The 18,896-nt window shown below is 39.7% G+C and overlaps 1 protein-coding gene across 2 annotated transcripts in view; it reads left to right on the top strand.

Moving 5' to 3' along the window:
• Nucleotides 1-18,535: 18,535 nt before the first annotated feature.
• Nucleotides 18,536-18,896, top strand: part of PDS5A (PDS5 cohesin associated factor A) — a 78,160-nt gene continuing 77,799 nt past the window's right edge. The window contains exon 1 of one of the 2 annotated variants that reach the window (XM_041470425.1): nucleotides 18,536-18,806. In XM_041470425.1, coding sequence (XP_041326359.1) covers nucleotides 18,780-18,806 — 27 coding nt within the window. In that variant the 5' untranslated portion in view covers nucleotides 18,536-18,779. The remainder of the gene's footprint in view (nucleotides 18,807-18,896) is intronic. The other variant, XM_041470501.1, reaches the window with a different exon arrangement.

Below are 18,896 nucleotides of genomic sequence, written 5' to 3'. Positions count from 1 at the left end.
CGCGGGGCTGCGGCCGCGGGAAGGGGAGGCTCGGGCGGGGCGTGCGGCGCGGGGACACAGCGCCGCTCCCCGGCCGCCCGGGGAAGCGCAGCCCGGGAGGAGGCGCCGCCCCGCCCCCGCCCCTTCCCTTGCCCGCCCGGGCCCGCGGTGCCGCCCCGGCCGGCCGAGGGCCGAGAGCTGAGGGCAGCTGCGGCCTGCCGGCCGGCTGGAAACCTGCGTGGGACGCGCGGCAGAGCTGCGCGGTGAGAGCCGCGCTGGTGCGTACGGTACTACCGGGGTGAGTTCAGGAACGGCGGGGGATCGCCGGCAGCTAGCGCGGTGACATCTCTCAGCCGTGTAGTGACAGGTTACACACTTGTAACAAAAAGCGTGAGTGTTTAGTTGCTGCTGCTGCTGCCCAGTTTTACTAAGCAATTTTTAACGTTGAGGATAGGTCCCACAGTCTGGAATGACGCCGTGGGTCTGCAGGCTCATACTGAAGGGGAAATGGCATGTAAACGGCGGGGGAGAATGAGTTTTAAGGAATCTGAGGAGTGTCTGGTATCAGTGATTGCTGTGGAAGTTACCAGCTGCAACAGAATAGAGGAACAGCCGATTAGGAGGAGGGGGCTTCATTATCTACAATAAGGAGTGGACACTTGATGGAGATGGACAGTGGAAGATTATGGAAATATGAAAGAAAAGAGATGTGCTCTTGATGGACTGAAATGATGATAAGTAGCCCTAAATTAGAACTTCAAAATTGTGAAGTCACCAGGAAAGGAACTAAGTGAACAAGAGTTTTGAATTTATCAACACATGTTCATATGCAAGGTGCAAAAGGGTTTTAGGGGCAGAGCTCCTAAAATAAAAATATTTTTAAAACAAAACAAACAAAAAACCAAACAACACTCAAGATGAGAAGATTTTACTGGGAGAACTTTTCTGTAGTTTTTATAGAAGTTTGTTGATTTGAGAAATTTGACTGGGCTTTAAAATATAGTTGGAAAATTACATATGAAGTTTACCCATTACTGATGTCTGAGAATAGGACTTCATTATATTGCTGTAGGCATCCTCGTTGGCTCTGTCTCCCTGCCTATCCCAGCAAGGTTATAGGCAGGGTCTCCACTACTTCGTGCTTGTACATCCAGTTCTCAGGAGATGGATTCCTGTGTCCCATTGTCTGTGATACTTCCCTGCCATCTGCCACTATTCTGTTCCTCTATTCTGTCCAGGAGGACATTTGCTGGAGGTATCCCACTGTGATCTTCCTAGGGAGCAGAAACAGGACGCGTGTGGAAGGAGAGAATGGGGTGTCGTGACCCACTTGGTAGGGTGCTCAGTGTTCTTTATAACTTCTTATGATGCTGAACAAACACACCAGTCCATGTGTCAGGAAACTTTTATGTCATAGTGTATCATCATCTTAACTCCAGCAAATAGCCTGATACTTACTCTCAAAAGTGTTGACTAACAAGCCCTTAACTTTTACAACAAACTTCAACAAGCTCCCAACTCACACAACAAACTTCAGGTTTCAGAAGTGTTGGCTAACAAGCTCACAATTTAATATGCTCCCAATCCTAACAACATTTCAGGTTCCCTGGTGGTCTGGATTGGGGGCAAGGGAGAAGGAAGAGACAGACCAATCCACTTTCTTTTACGGTTTATCTGGTGCACATGTGTTATATAAAACAGATTTTTGCACTCTTTTGTTCATGCATGCAATACTAAGCCCTTTAGAGCCCTCCAGGAAATGAGGTCTGTGATGACCTTTGTAGTGAGGAGCCTTGTAATGGGGGACTCAACCCCTGCCTTGATGCAGGCGCACTGAGTCTCAAGGCAGCAAAGAAAGCTGGCTTCATACAGCACTGCCCCACCTCCTCAGGACCCTCTTTTACGGTCACAACTTTCCTGTCACCACAGTCAGAATGTTTGAGACAAAACATGCTTACATGCTTATGCCTGGTTCTCCACGAGGAGAGTATGGTTGTCTCCCAAGCTGCAGATCCCTCATGGTGTGGTTCATCCCATTCAAAGGAAGAGGCATCCCTGAGCCTCATTTGTCCTTCATTTCCAAGGAAGGACAACAAAGACGGAAACATGGAAGATGTGGCCTTCAGAAAACTACTAAAAGTCTGCTTATTTAGCACCTAATCTTAGATGCTTCATAAGAAAGACCAAGAAGTCGCAGCCAGCTTTGTGTCTCAACCACAGGTACTCCCACTTCTGGTTCCCTAATGGTCTGCTGGAGAGCCTCCTTCTGCCACCAGGACCCAACTGTTTCCATTATAGATGTAACTTTTAATTTTAATGCAAATAAGGAATAAGCAAGTGCAAAAGATAATACTTGGTTTTAGGGTGAACTATGTATGCGTGGGTAGCTCAGCACAGTTGTCCTGTGAAAACTGCAGAGGGCTGCTTGGGGTAATTTGTCTAGAGCTGGTAAGGATCACAGTCCCAAAGTGCTGGCTATTTGGTAGCACAACAACAAGGAGACAAATTAGGATTTCTCAATGTATATATTTCTCAATAAAAGTAAGGTTAAAAAATTTGAAATTTGTATTCGAAATATTTAATGTTTCGGGAAATAAATTGATTTAGGCATTGCTAGCTTGCCTGTGACTTTGCCATTTCAGTACTTATCTTGTAGGATATTTAAATAAACAAGGACAAACATTTACATGTCTAATAGAATGCATATTAGCCTATACATCCAGAGGATGTGCTCGTAAGCTTCAAAAAGGCTGTCTCTTGCCATGACTCACAAAAGCAAAATAAATAATTATTCAATACACTGCCATTGTAAACGTCAAAAAATCTGGAGGAAAATTTGCCTTTATTGGAATTTGTGTGTGTGTGTCATGTCAAGTGACAGTTTCATGCATGTCCCAGGAACTGTTTCTTTACTTCATGTGTTCAGTGTCTGGACAAGTATCAGAAAACAAAATCGTTTTTCTTCAAGGGCGTGATGCTGGTAATGTGTTAATCATACATTTGGAAAAATAGGTCATGTAAATTCCAGTGTAATGACTGTGTCTTTATATTTTTAAGGTTGCCAAAAAAAGAGGAAGAGAGAGGTTTTCAGTATGCTCTAGTCTGATAGCCTCCATTAAACTGCACTGCTAGAGGGGTGTTGCTGCTGGCACTTGATGCATGAAACTATGTTGTTCTGTGCCAGTTGTACATATTACAGTATTTGACACCATGAAAATACCAGACTAATTTGGGCACTGGCAGATTTCTCACTGTCACAGTTAACACTGTAAATAGGAGGGATTTGATTTAAATAGGAAGGAATTTGATTAGAAAATTACAATCATGTAATAGAGGCTCTTTCAAGTATTTGTGTCCTTCACATTTTCACATAACTTTTTCAAACAACACCATAATCACCTATTGTATATGCTGCTGGTTTGGGTTGGTTTGTTTTTTCTTTTTTTTCTCCCATTCCTTTGCCTCTCCTTATGTCTACACTTGGCTTGTTTTTACTTGGAGTGGCTTGAACATACAGCATGTAATCTGTGCTGTTTGGCTAAAGTGTTCAGTCTGGTCTTCACTGAATACTTTAGCAACAGATTTCCATTTTAGTTTCTTTAGTGCTGCCTTCTTAAAGTAAAAATACTTTAGTATGTTTTTGCTTTTGTTACAAATCACACTAAAGTAGTAATATTACCGGAGTGGAGCCATAGAACAAGGAAATGTCAGTCCCTTATAATGTTTCTGATTATATACAGCCTACATCTACTCAGCAAATTGTGATTTCCCTTCTTCTACATTCAAAATGTTTTTATAGTTAGGAAAAAAATGGGTTTTGATTTGCAAGAACAATTTGCAGCTAAACTTTTCGCTTGAAGAGCGTACTGGTGTGGCAAGAAAGACATGTTTAACTTTGCCAGTTTTAAAGACTTGTTATTAGTTACAGTAACATGTGAAATATACAATAAAAAATACTGTAGGAAAAGGCCTGAGGAATAAGTGTGCATTAAAAGTTAATGCCTGCTGCGGTAAATTTGAAATAAGTTATCTTTCCAGGAGCTTAAGGTACAGTTTTTATAATTTTTCAGAACTTTACTTTAGACCATTAATATATCAAAGCCCTGAACTATCATAGGTTTTTCCTTCCTTCAGAAAGGAGAGATGAAAAGAGTCCTCATCTAGTTGCTGCAGAAACCATTTTCATAAAAGTTGATCCAGTCCCACAATGCTGTAATCCTCTTCCTAAAGAGCCTTCCACATTCCATTGCCAGCTTTAGGTTTCATGTACCATTGCAGAAACTAAAGAGTGTTAGCTGTCCTTCCCTATTTTTTAAAATCGATTTACCTTAATGCTGATTTAAGATGTTTAACTTGGCTTCTTGCAATGTCTCTGTCTCCTGTTAATATTACTTTGTCCATGATCTCAGATTTTGTGTTCCCACAAAAGATAACTCTTCCCCTCTGCCAGAATGCGATTTCCAAAGTAGAAATTTAATTCCTTAAAGAAAAAAAAGGGAGGCAGAAGTTTTATAAAAAGAAATGTGTGCAGAGTACCTCACATACCTGTCTCTTCTCCTCCACCCATCTCTAGATTTAAGTCAAATGCATAGTGAATGTTGGTGTTTTATCTCCATTAAGAAACTCCATATCTGGCTTCTATACTTGAAGGACATTGATCTTCTGTTCCATATAGCGACTGATTGCATAGTTAACTGAAGGGACAGCTAGGTATCACTGCAGTAATGTTAGTTATTTCACACATTTTTTAATTCCAAATAGTGCAGATTTATTATAGCTATATAAAAATAATGCCTCAATTCCTTCTATACAGGCTTCTACTTCAGCATTATTTTAAACAGGAGAAAACACTATTTAGAAGCAGCAGAAATCTAGATGATTAAGGCAGTTTTGCCCCACTGAAGACAATAGCAAAAATTCTGCTGATACCAATAGAATTGCATTTTTAAGTAAACAGTTCACACCTATTCCAGCATTACCACTAATGAATACTAAAGAAGTCACTTAACAAATCAGTACTTTGGTTCACCTATCTATCAGTAAATTATCAAAGGAGTTTATAACATTACCACTGAAGGTTAATAATTGCATAATTTCAAATTCTTGTTTAAACACATACTAAAGCAGCATATTACTAGTCTTCATTTAAAGTACCTGTACATTAATGAGGTACTCCAGATATATTGCAGAACAGAAATAAAATTTGCTCATTATACCTGTTATGCTAAATATCTCCAGAATATATGAACTATAAAGATGCTTGGATTTTAGGAAAGGAGGTACAGAGAGATAATGACAATAAATGCTATTATCCAAGAACTGAAGGATTATACTTAATTGTATCTTCTCTGCAGGCATAGAGAATGAGGTCATGCTTATATAGCTGACAGAATCCTCACTGCTACAAGGACCCTCTGAATTTGAAATAAGCTCACACTACAGATTTGATTTGTGGTGAATCTGATTCCTGTATTGGATGTTCTCTGCTCTGCTGTTTTTATCAATCTGATATGTCAAATTCAATAGATACCAAAAATCTGCCCTAATCTGTTTAAACTGCAGAAATGGAGAACAAACAATCCTTAATATGCCACCTTGGCACAGGATAAAAAGTAATAAGCTGACTTTGATTGTAACTGTCATGTTTTTATCTGTTGAATGCCACTTTATTTTTAAAAACTGCATTGATCCTATCCTGTGGTAAATTTAATATCAGCTATCTTAGAGATCTGCATATTTAAGTGGCTTAAGAATAAGATTAGCAGTAAAATTGCATTTCTGTGTTATTTTTTTGAAAAACCGATTTCATGTATATCGCTGCAGGAGTTAGACTTAACAGGAAAAAAAAAAAAAAGAATAATCATTGATGCTTCTGCAACTTCTACCATTCCCAAAATGTTTTGTTAAAAAAACCAAAACAACAAAACCATGGGGGATTCACTTAATACATCTACAAAATGCATCATCTTAATACATCAAACAAAATGCAACAGCTGCTTAACTATGCCATGCAATAACACAGAGTAGGTTAATAGGCAGTTACTATCCATCTGAAATTGTAGGAACTTTGTCAGCAGGGTGCTGTTATCTAAAGTGGAATTTGACCGGGATGTGAAAGTTTTTTCCAAAACGATTATTTTCTGCTGATTAAAATAGAGGACACTTCCACGGAACAGTATCATTAATGGCCTCCATTCATTTATAAAGCCAGAGTTGTAAGACCAAAACTGCCCCATGACAGAAAATCTCCAGGTTTCCAATCTGCAAGGTATCTGCCTTCACACAGTTGTTAAGAGGACAGGCACAGTTGCAGGAGAAATGTCACTGATTTTGACCTGGGCTAAAATAATCTATATTAAGACAGAACTAACATAATTCAAGAATTTGCAGTGACACTTCAGTATTTTATGTTCTTGGGCAGCTGGGCTTCTCCTGGGATATCTTAACTAAGAGCCAAATCCCTAGCATAAGTGATAGCAACTGAATCCAAACAATTCCATGTTGGACTTTTTTTTCGCTAAGGAAAACTTAGGGTAGAGGCAGAAATGAAGTTTGTTTCATTTAGTTAGAACAATATCTCATTATATGTATTAGGTGCTTAAAATAATCTTATGCTCCTACCTGTTTACCTTCATCAAGATAGCATGTAATAACTACAAACCACCTTGTTCGTATTAGGATTTTATCACTTTAAGGTACTAAGTATTTTCTTTAGAGCAAAAGAGATGCATTTCCTCAAATATATTAATTTCCAAGTTTACTTAATGTACACATCATCCTGAGATGCAGAAAAAATCTATTTAAAATGTCAATTTGAAAGAAAAGGAGAAAAACACCCCCATCAGTTATTTTTTTCTTTCGCCTATGTAATACTATAAGTAAAATTTAGTTGATGTATTTTTGTATTTTATGGGTGTTGTGACATCAAGTTATCAGTCCATTTCACCTTACTAAATTCTGGGAAAAAAGTCATTCAAACTCTTCAGTGATTCTAAATAAAAACTAGTACTTTCATTCTGCTGGAAATTTCAAGATGTCATGTTTGCTCTGATTCAGAAATTTTAAATGTTAATCTTTGTTGCAGGATGGAATTTCTAAGTAGATCTAATATTAAGTATGAGTCTGAATCTTAGGCAAGTTCCAGTCATTTATTAATGTTACTCTAATGAAAAAATGCTTTTACCTGTCAAGACAGACTGTACTCCATTGCCCATGCAATTAATTTACCAGAAGTTAATTGCTTGCCAATCACAAGTGATTTATGGACCTGTCTTCCTCACAGTGATCGACCTTCAATTAATGTAAAATTAAAACAATATGAAAATCTATTTTATTTCTTTCCCAAAATAGCTTCATAGAGGCCTTATTCTCAAGTACAGATATGTACAATACGTGTCCTATTGAGGCATGAATATTTTATCAAATTTTCTGATACCACAACTCAATGGATTCAAAATTCTACAATATATAAATATCTCACAGGTATCCTGCTTAGTGTCAGTTTACCTCACCATTTGTTACACAAAAGCTGCTAGTTACAGCAGTCCTTGTGCTTGACATCTATTACAAACATCTGTGAATTACTTCAACTGCTTGTAAAAATAAATTAGGGAACTTCTTATGGTCTAAACCTACTAGCACTTATTTATTAATTAGATTTCAGTAACTAGCTTGTGAACTTGAATAACTCGTATGCCAGATGTCTTCTGCTGAAACAAGAAGCCAGGAAGATGGGGGAAGGGAGCAGCAAGTGAGTGATGTGCATTTAAAAACAGCTGTGTAGACTACCATTTTAAAGAAAATTCTTAGTTTATTATGTGCTTCTTTGTAACTGTCACATGATAGAATCTAATTATTTAGATAGGAAATTAACAGATAGCTATTTGGTTGTTGCTGAATGGACAAGGCCTTCTTTTGCTTTCCTGTAAATTCTGACCTCTTTGGGTTTTTTTTAGTCCCTTTAAAATCCACCTATCACTTCTATTTTTTAACATTTCATACCCTCTCTCAGTGGAAACGGGGCCACATTCTTTCCCAGTGAATAACACCAGCAACAAAAGAAACTCAAATTTAGAAAGCCCCAGGCCATCTTACAGTTTCAGCGACATAAAAGGACAGTCGCTCCTTCTAACAGGACAGTCTACAGTTTCCAATTTATTTAAGGACTAGGCAAAAATTAGTTAGCTTGTACCTGTCAAATTCATGACAATTCCAAGTGGAAAGAATGAGGGAATCACATCTTAAGATAAGCTCCACCCTGCTCTAGCTTATGACATTCAGATTGGTATCTGCAACCTGATACACACAATTCAGCATGGAGCAGAGGTGGTGTCATTTGGATCTGGGCCCATCTGTAATAGACAACTTATTAAAAACCGGACAAACAAACAAACCAACCCCAAACAAAAACAATTGATACAACCAGCATGAAAACTTGTTTAAGATTTTTTCAAATAGATGATCAAACACTGAACTCTTTCCACCACTTTATTCCTCTGATTACATTCCCCAAGACCTGGAAGAATGAACAAGCTAACTTAAAAGAACATTGAAAGAGGAGTAGTTAATATTTTCTTTGTAGTTCTTCAATTTCTGAGTTGAGTATTTCTTCTTCTGTACAGTGGTGATGGTTAGGAGACAAAAATGTGTACTTTAAAACTTCAGTGAGAGTTTTGTGTTTGTCTCAGTTTTTATTATGAACTTGCCTATTTTCCATGTATAAAAAAATAAATATACTACATGGTAGAAGAGTAGAAGAGGAAAAGGTATACTGTATACACATTCAGCGGAACAAATTGCCAATTTCCCCCTCATCCATTTTGCTGAGTTTGGGTGGGGTAATTTTCTTTACAGTGGCTGCTAGGGGGCTGTGTTTTGGATTTGTGCTGAAAGCAAGGTTGATAATACAACAGAGCTGTTTTTTGTTATTGCTGAGCAGCCCTTACACAGTGTCAAGATACCTTCTGTGAGGAAGCTGAAGGTGCACAATGTGTTGGGAAGGGACACAGGTGGAGCAGCTGACCCCAGCTGAGCAAGGGATTTTCCAGACCATACAGTGTCACCCTCAGTATGTAAAGCTGGGGGAAGAACAAGAAAGGGAGGGACATTTTGAGTGATGGCATTTGTACTTCCAAATACACGTGATGAATCCTTGATTTCCTAGGGATGGCTGAACACCTGCCTGCCCATGGGACGTGGTAAATGGATTCCCTGGTTTCTTTTGCTTGTGCATGAGGCTTTTGCTTTACCTGGTAAACTGTCTTTATCTCAGCCCATGAGTTTTCTCACTTTTACCCTTCCTATTCTCTTTCCCTTTCCACTGCGAGAGAATGATTGAGCAGCTGTGTGGGACTTGGTTGCTGGCTGGAGTTAAACCACAACATCCGTATATGTGTTGGTAATTATTTTCCTCAGCAGCATGATGCAGTTTGTGACTCTTAAAGACACATGTTTTTGGACTTTCCTAGTTGTTTCTGGTTATACATGTACTTTTCAAATTCAGCAATTATAAAAGGCATATACAAGTAAATCCATATCTAAATTATGTTTAAACCCATCAATGGGATGAAATAGAAAACAAACATTTCCATAATTTAAGCTTGTTTCATTTATTTTTCAAAACTTTACACTGTCAGGTTCACTGATTTAGTGACTGCAGGCACAATCACACATATGTTCTTCCCAGGTCTCAGCAAGAAGACTAACCATGCAGCATCAAAACAGCAAGCAGGATATATGCATACAGAAATAAAATCTCCCAATATATTTTGATGTAGCTCTCTAGTTGACCTGAAACTCTCCTTCATATGTAAACAGGGGGCAAAAGAAATCCACAGCAATCTTCATTTTAACTTTAAATTTTAATAGTATACTCTGTTTTTAAAAATCTTCTCGCAAGTTTGTTCAGCTAGTTTCCAAAGAGATTATTACAGTGGCTGTTAAATATGGAAAGCCAAAATCAAAATTGAAAGGAGCCTTTATATTTGGTAAATAGAACTGTAGGTGTAACTCATTTTAAGATATCTAACAGAACATTTAATTATATTGTTCTCAGAATTTGGCTTCTCCAGTTAATCTTGAATTTGGCAAAATTGTACTTATAGATTACAAATAAGGATATTTAAAAGATACTTACAATTCACTCAGCACTATTTATTTCACCTTCTATCCCTGCATTTTTTGTTTGCTCACATGAACAGCTGCAGATTTTCTACTGTATGTGTTCATCTTTGCTCATTCCATTTCTCCTGTTCATTTACACGTTTTCCTGAGTTCCCATTTCCCACACTCAGCAGCAAGTCAATGGACAAATCTCTTAGAAAGGAACAGCGAGACAAACACCAAAATAAGGCATTGGTAAGACAGAAAAAATATTACTGCAAGTTTGCTTAAATTCAGGAAACTTTAGAGCCTTTGGGGTTTTTTTTTTTGCTCATAGATTTTGTCAGCATTTGTGTACTTCTTTTAATGTTATTTTGTACCTGCTGTATGAAGGACTTCCTTAGGGGATTTAAGGAGCTATTGCTTTCCTCCCCTAGAAATTACATTATTTTGTTCTTACTATATTCAGAATCTGATAGACTTGTCAAAAAGTTTTTTTCATTTAAATAGAAAAATTCATGCCTAACAGTGCATCCAGGCAGCTAAATGATACTGAAAATGGATGAAAAATATGGTTCACTCCAGTTTTCTTCTGGATTAGAGGTGACTGCTGAGCAGATCTTGAAGGTTTAAAAATTGATTAAATATAGGTCAATAGCATTTCATAAACAAAACCTGGCTACATCTAAAATAGTGACTTAAATGTTCACATGGTGGCTTAAAGTATTTTTCTGCCTTATTAAAGGATTTAGATAAAGGAAGTTTACAATTTTAGCAAGTGCTTCCCTGAAAATATAAATGATTATGTAAAAGTATGCAGTGTCTGGAAGATAAAAAGCAGGGTACAGAGATATACTTAAGAAAGTAAGTGTTTATGTGCTTGATACAGTGTAGTTATAGTATATTACACAGAGCACACATGAGCTGCCTTGCCAAATTCAGATAGCCTATAAATAGTAGTATTAGATGCTGGTGAAATTCTACATACCAGTCTACTTTACAAACAGTAATCCCTCTGCTAGCATTAGTATCACCTTCATTGATCACTCCATCATCATGGACTTTTTTATATTGCTTCATAAAGAATTTTTGGCTAAAAATCTGTACGTTATTAACACAGTTTTTATATTACTTAGCACTTTTGTCAAGACTATACTTTTCTCATTTCTCTATTTACTCATGCCTTGTCTAGGTTACTTCTGGCTTTGTCTACTCAATACTTGATATTCAATGCTCTCTTCAGACACCTTTGTCAAGCACTCACACAAGTACTGGCTCAAATAACCTTATTTAGCATCTCAGCTGCCAAATATACTGAATTTAGGAAAATGTTCTTCCACTGATACTCAGTATTCCTTGCTGCTGGATCACTATGTCGTCAGTGTGTTGCTACTGTCATGCTGGCTGATGATCTGGATGAAAACATCCAGTCCATTAAATGAAGTAGAATTGTAAGGATGAAGTGACTGGAGCAGCACAAACCAAAGTAATTCTATTTCATAAATTCAAATGCAAATTGTTCTTTACGAGGGTTTGAAATTCCAGGTTTCATATTCAGGTTCCAAAATGGCATAGTGGTGTAATGTTTTAATGATTATCCCCTTGAGCCATTCACAGAACACATTGACTGGATCATCATTAGTTGCTCCCCTAGTGCATAAACCTATATGATCAATATATTTCCTGACTTTGTTCAAAGGCAAACTGTAATGATTCTGTTGTTCACACAGTCATATACGCACACTTTGATGATTCCCTGTGTTTGACAAATGCAACCCTTTTTTAAGCCTCTGAATACACCACACAACCGATCCATCAACGTGAAATGACCCCATCATTAGAGCACAGCTCTGAGGCTGCACATCCATTCATCAAATGTCTTTCTTTGACCATAATGGTAAATTCCAAGTTCATACTAATTTGTAAAATTTCATACAATTCTTTATTTTACTGTGAGCAGCAGACATTATATCTGATGGAAGAATTAGCAACAGCAGCATCATAAATACAATTACAAAATCACTTTTCACAAAATTTTCACAATCACTTAATCAGAACTTGTTAGTACCACACATGTTCTCATTTTTTAATAGATCATAGGACAGTTCTTATTTAATGGGGCAGGGGGAGAAACTCATTGTTTAGCCTCCAGAAAACAGCTGCCATTGGCTAAATATACTGCAAAACTTTCCCCATTTCCCCAGTAGTATTTCCTCTAAGTCCCATACACTCAGAATTTCCCCAAATCTGCCTTGTTATTTGAAAAAATACAAAGTGAATAGAAAGAATCATGTGCTACTATTAAAACAAAGGTAACTGCAAATTTCCATGTAGCCTGGCTGGGACAAAAAAAATAAATCTCAGAAAGACTTCACGGAATGGAAAAGTTGAGTTTGAAACGGACTTCTTTGAAATGACCTTCAGCTGATGACATAGCACTCTGTCACAACCATATCTGCTGTCCACCAAGTATTAGAGAGACAATAAAAGGCTAATGAAAACCACAGGGTATTCCTGAGTATGCCATAAATAAAATAATCTTACTTAATAAAAATAGTGTATTAGCCAGCTTCATTATTAGTGGTCTAGCTATAGAGGCTGTTCATAAATTCAGTTTACTTTGGATCAAATTTACCCAATCAGAACCTGTCAAATAGAAACTAGAAAATTTTGAAGAATAGTTGATCTATCCATGGCTTCCCTTATAAAAGCCTGGAAAAAATTTTCACCATGGAAGTAGAAAGATTTGACTGGTGAAATGCCTAATTTTTTTGCTGTAGCAACTTATCAATGTGACTTTTGAGAAATTATTGACTGTGACAAAGAACATTGAAGCTTTTGTGATATGGTGCAAGCAAAGACGTATCTTCTGGACAGAAAGGATGATAAATGTACATATTAAATATATTATTGGAGAAAAGTAGACTTGGTTGTCAGAAATGAATAGGTGTAAGTGTATGTGCTTTGGACACATTAGGAGCAGAGATGGAAATAACCTTGAGAATGTAATTATGGAGTGAATGGTGACAAGTCATCATAATTGAGAGCAGCAAGAAAGGAGGTGGATAGATGACATGCAGTAGGCTGCTGTAACTTCAGTTTCTGAATGTTCAAAACTAGCAATAGATCGTGGAGGCTTCTAAAAATTCTCCTGTGAAATCACCAATCTGCAGGTGCCAATAAATTGATTTTACTTCACTTGCAAGCAAATGAAAGAAGCGCAATCATTCTGTCAATAGAGTGGTTTGTAAATTAAAAATGTATTAATAAATATACACTTTTTCACAATGGCTTAAATGTTATGTACAGTAACAATCTTCACCATTTCTGAATGAATATACAGTCTTGATATATATATAAAATATAATATATATATATATATCTCACATATATATATATGTGTATATATATATAGGTGTGTGTGAGTGTGTATGTGTGTATATATATGCTGGGGAACTAACGAATCAAGAGCAGCTCTGTGCAAAAACCATTTGGTGATGCTGGTGGGTGAGAGGCTGGACAGGCCCCAGCCATGGGCACTCCCAGCCCAGAGAGCCAAACGTGTCCTGGGCTGCATCCAGAGCACCGTGGGCAGCAGGGGAGGGAGGGGATTCTGTCCCTGTGCTCTGCTCTGCTGAGACGCCACCTGCAGGGCTGCAGCAGCTCTGGGGCCCAGCACAGGAAGGACACAGACCTCTTGGAACCGGTCCAGAGAAAGGCCATGATGATGGCTGGAGCATCCTTCCTGTGAGGAAAGGCTGACAGAGCTGGGGTTATTCAGCCTGAAAGAAGACTCCAGGGTGACCTTGTAACAGCCTTCCAGTACCTAAAGGGGACTTACAGGAATGATGGTGACAGATTTTTTAGCAGACCCTGTTGTGATAAGACAAGGGGTAATGGTTTTAAACCAAAAGAGTGTAGATTTAGTCTAGATATAAGGAAAATATTTTTTAGCAGGAGGGTGCTGAAACACTGGAACAGGTTGCTCAGAAAGGTTATGAATCTCTCATCTGTGGTAACATTCAAGGTCATGCTGGACAGGGCTTGGAGCAACCTGATCTAGTTGGAGATGTCCCTGCTTACTGCAAGAGGGCTGGACTGACTAGATGACCTTTAAAGTCCCTTTCTACCCTAACTGTTCTGTAATTCTATAACTGCCCTATTTCCAAGCATGATTCAGAATAAAGACATTTTTAGGCATCACATGGAGAAGGCCTCCTTACCAAAACCAGAGTAAAAATAACATTTAGACAAATCATGGCTAGGGATCAGTTTTAAAAGAGTTATCATCCATGTGGTCCTTCCCTTTATTCAGAATTGGTACTACTCAATGAAGACTCAGAGAGCTGTGGGACTCTTCCACAGAAGCACTTTGTGTCTCCATCTGATTGTCTTTATGACATAATACACATAAGTCCTCCTGCCCCCTTTTATAGATTTTATCTTGTCAATGTAGAAAATGGGAGATACACAAGTCCCTGGTTTTCTGACAAAGCTCGCTTCCTGGGCTACTCTAAGAGTAATTTCACTGTAAATACCCCCTGGAATGGAAAACCTTTTGGAGCTTTTTCATTATAGCAATGCACATTGTCAAGAAACCCACCTCTGACCCGCCTCAATTTACAGCAGATGTAAAATACATCAATAATAAAAACAGGCAGTTAAAACAATTAGGTGGTGTTATCCAAGATATGTTATACTGCAATGACAGATATTACTTATTGCAGTTCACAACACAGTATCATGTCTTAATGTCACTGTTTACTTCTTAGTCATTGCCACTATCCGTGTTTACTGTATTAATAAAGACCTGTGGAGAACTACTAAGCAGTTCCTGGAAACATGTGAGCATAGCTTAATTTAATCAACATGAATTAAAGGATTTTCTGTGCTTGAAGTAATCACTCCGTACTCTGTTTCACCCAAAAAGTGTTTTGTTCTGAAAACCCTGTGCTGCATTATTTCCCCTACCAGTAAAAATACATTTTTCCTTTCTTGATCCTTTGCTTGAACTTGTCCTATCACAGCACAAAGAAAGAAGCACCTCACAAGGCTGCCCCACAGGTGTTTGGCACCCTTTATTTCAGTCTGTTTATCAATAACACTTGCCATCATAGTCTAAACTACAATCAAAACAAACAAGAGCAGATCAGAGCAAATACATTCCAATAAAAGTAATGTGAGTGAAGGTAATAAAATTCTGATGCAAACAGTAAAATCTGGGTAAAGACTAAAGGACTCAGTTGTATTATTAGACAGAGCCATCCAGTAAAACCCAAGGGATCATGTGAACCTGGCTACAGCTGTACAAGCACAGTCCAAGTCAGATCTCAGCTGCTTGCTCAAATTAGAAGGGTGAAGGTCAAACAAGCAAAAGCAACAAACCAGACACTAGCAGCTGTAATTGTATCTGATAAGACAGATTTCAGGACAATTCAGATTAAGGAGTACCACAGGTCAGATTATCTGAAGCATTTATGTTTTTACATTCTGAAAATGCCATGCATATATTCAAGCTAATTGGCAGTTAAGTGTTAATTCATACATCCCTTAATTGGGTGTGATATCAGAACTACATGCTCTGTTTTAGCCCTTTAGAATTTCAAATGGTGCAGAAGTACAAATCCCACTGCTTCTCTTCTGAGAAAAGATAGAACCATTGCCTAATCAGCTCATGATTACAGAATTTGCACCTACTCCTCTCAGCCACTTTGCTGATATGATTTGTTCAAGACTCACTCAAAACACTACATATCTGGCTAACATACTGCTGACTAATCACTCATTACCCATAAAAGCAGGAATCTTGTGTGAACTCCTTGATAGTCAACCTTCCACTGATGCCTTTCAAGACTTTCTGTGTTATTCTAACTTCACTATTTATCTGAAATCTGGAAGAAGACAGAGGGGTCTTGGTCCACACCAAGAGGACTTCAGTGTGGGAATTCACAAAGAACTTGTGTAAGATAAAATAGAATTTTAACTGAATGAGCAAACCTTGCCTGGCACTCTCAAGTCAAGCCTTTGAATTACCTTGTCTAAATACATGCTACCTTCAATGTACACATTCCTTACAATGCAAGACTTCATCTTATTCTTTGATGAAAAATAAAAGTGATTAGAAGTGCATACTAGAGGCTTTGCACTGTGTTTGGCCTTAACTTAGACTAAAAGCAAGTTGTGGGAGAGTAGCCCTTGACCATTATGTTTTTAGTCCTACTTCACAACCCATTGTATAAACAATTCTAAGTAAAGATGGTGTCAGTTTGTGAAAAAAAAATCTTGTAACTACAAGATTACAAGAAGAAGTTATGATATTTTAGATCACGCTAATGATATACATAAAGCAGTGCTTTTCAATAACAACTGAAGAATATTTGAAAACAAATATTAAAATCCATGAAGTTCAGAGACTTAGGTGAAATTTCTGGAATGCAAAACCTGTAGTACTTCAATTCTGCCCAAAGAAAAGTCTGCCTAACAGCTTTCTAGCTCTATGTTTGGTTCATGAAAAAAACCTTAGCAACGGACTCTTTAAATTTATTTCTTGCATTTTTAACTGACTTAGATTCTGTCTTTTTCTATTTAAATTGAAACGAGCTCATATAGGTTTTTGATATATACTTTATTTAGTTACAGAATAATCTTCTAGGATTTGTTTCTAATTTATTGTGTAAAAGAAGTGCATTAAAAATAATGAACCTACACCAAATGGTTTATATTAGTAATTTGATTGGAGAAGGAAATACCTTATGTAACAGATTTAAGGACAGAAGACCCAAATATGTTCAATGTAAGTAAGTTCTGACAGTACATCTTATTCGATTGACAACAAATTAAAGTTGATAGCTAGTCTGAGTACTTCAACATTAAGGGAAATCTAAATGGCCCCTTTAGTTTAGATTCAGAAAAAAGATTACATGCTTTGAATTGGCTTTTATTTACTAAAATCAGTACAACCTTAGGTCATCTCTCTATTGTGAATGCCCAAATCCATCAATCCTTAAGCTTGGAGAGACTAATTTCATCTAAGTCTAGATTCACAGCCAGATTTAAATGACTGGTCTGATGGCACTCTTCTAAATTTCAAAATCTGTCTGAGATCCTCCAAGTGTTCATTGCAACTCTCAGTCAACTTTCACTATAACCCTTGTAAGCTGGTTTCATAGAGGCTGTGGACATTCAAGGCTTTAACTCTCCTAGGACAACACTGCAGGGAGACAAGGAACACAAGTGCAGGAGAGCAATTTCCTACCCACATGCTATTACACTCAAAGTTCCAAAAAGCTTCTCAGTCTTTGTACATTTTCCACCCGCACCTTGTAAAGCTGGAATTTGCCATACTTCACCATAATCTTACTTACTCACCCCTATCCCATCCCCTCACCCTCCTGCATCTTTCCTTTGCCACTGCTGGGCCATGCTAGCCACCACCCTGCTGCTCCTCCTGTTGTACCTTGCAACCCCCATGGAGAGAAATATCCCTCCACGGAGACTGGTCCTGACCTCCTACCTTCAATTTGCTCTAAAGAAAATTCATTAGAGATTTCCAAAATAAAGAAAAATAATACTTTTAGCTGGTTTGAATAACAAAAATAACCAACTGAAGACCCGAAATTAGTCTTGATCAGTTAGAAGTCATCTTTCAGCTGTCACACACCTCTGAGCAGCACAAGCATCTAGAAAACATTTCATAGCCACCTACACTTCAGACAGGGTACATACTGCAGATTCAAAACAGACAGATATATCCCACTTTGCTATTGACTTTCCAGACATACCCCATCCCTTGGCAATATGAATATTAAATTACAAAGATATTTTGCATAGACGGATTTCCTGAGTTGGCTGGCGAGAGCTCCTTTGGTCTCCATATTCAAGTTTCTCCTTAAGATTTATAACCAAAGGGTGGATACTGCCCTTTCCCCTCATCTGCCTGAAGAAGGACTGTTCACTCTCGTCTGCCGCCGCACTCTCCGTGCCGCCCCACACACCGTTTCCGCACACTGTCTTCTCTGGCGCTGACCAGGCCCCAGATGCCTGAGGGACCGGCCAGACGAGCCCGCGCAGCCATGAGCGGCCCGGGCTCCCTAAGGAAGCAGCAAAGTAACTCTCGCCTTCCCGCCCTGCAGCCAGGAACCCGCTGGCTCGCTCGCTGACACTGCCGGCAGCCGGGCATCGCCGCTCGGCGCCAGCCGTGCCCTCGCCGTCCCGGAGGAGCCTGCCCGGCCCGGGCGCTCCGAGGGTTTAGGCGCCAAGCTGAGGCAGCGCTGCGCCGCCGCCGCCGGGCACTGCCCACCCTGCGCGGGGCTCCGCGCGGTGCCAGACTTACTGGGCGGCCTCGCCCTCTGCCCGGGGCGGGGGCTGGGGGCTCCTGGCGGGGCGTCGCCGCCGGCCGCGGGCGGGCAGGGGAAGGGGAAGGGGCGGGGGCGGCGAGGAGGCTCCTCCCGGGCTGCGCTTCCCTGGGCGGGCGGAGAGCGGCGCTGGGTCCCCGCGGCGCACGCTCCGCCCGAGCCTCCCCCTCTCCCGGCCGCCGCCGCCGCCGCTGCTGCCGCCACCGAGCCGCTCCCCCTCCCCCAGCCAGCGCTCCCGAGCAGGAGCTGCCGCGCCGCGGAGCAGGAGGCGGCGGGAGCGCCCAGGGCAGCGGCCGGCGGGGTGGCGGCGGAGCGGCGAGCACCACCCGGCACGGAGGCTGCTCAATGCTGCACCTTCCGGAGCTGCATGAGGTAAAGGCGGCTCCGGGTCCCGCTTCCCCCCGTGCTCGCGCCCCGCTCCCCACGGCCGCGGGGGTGTGTGCGCGGAGCCGGGGCTGCGGG

The sequence above is a fragment of the Pyrgilauda ruficollis genome, unplaced genomic scaffold (genome assembly GCF_017590135.1).
Source record: "Pyrgilauda ruficollis isolate IOZ18807 unplaced genomic scaffold, ASM1759013v1 scaffold1, whole genome shotgun sequence".
Classification (NCBI taxonomy): Eukaryota; Metazoa; Chordata; class Aves; order Passeriformes; family Passeridae; genus Pyrgilauda; species Pyrgilauda ruficollis.
Note: the sequence above shows the minus strand (reverse complement) of the source record. Positions and strands in the feature narration are given on the sequence as shown.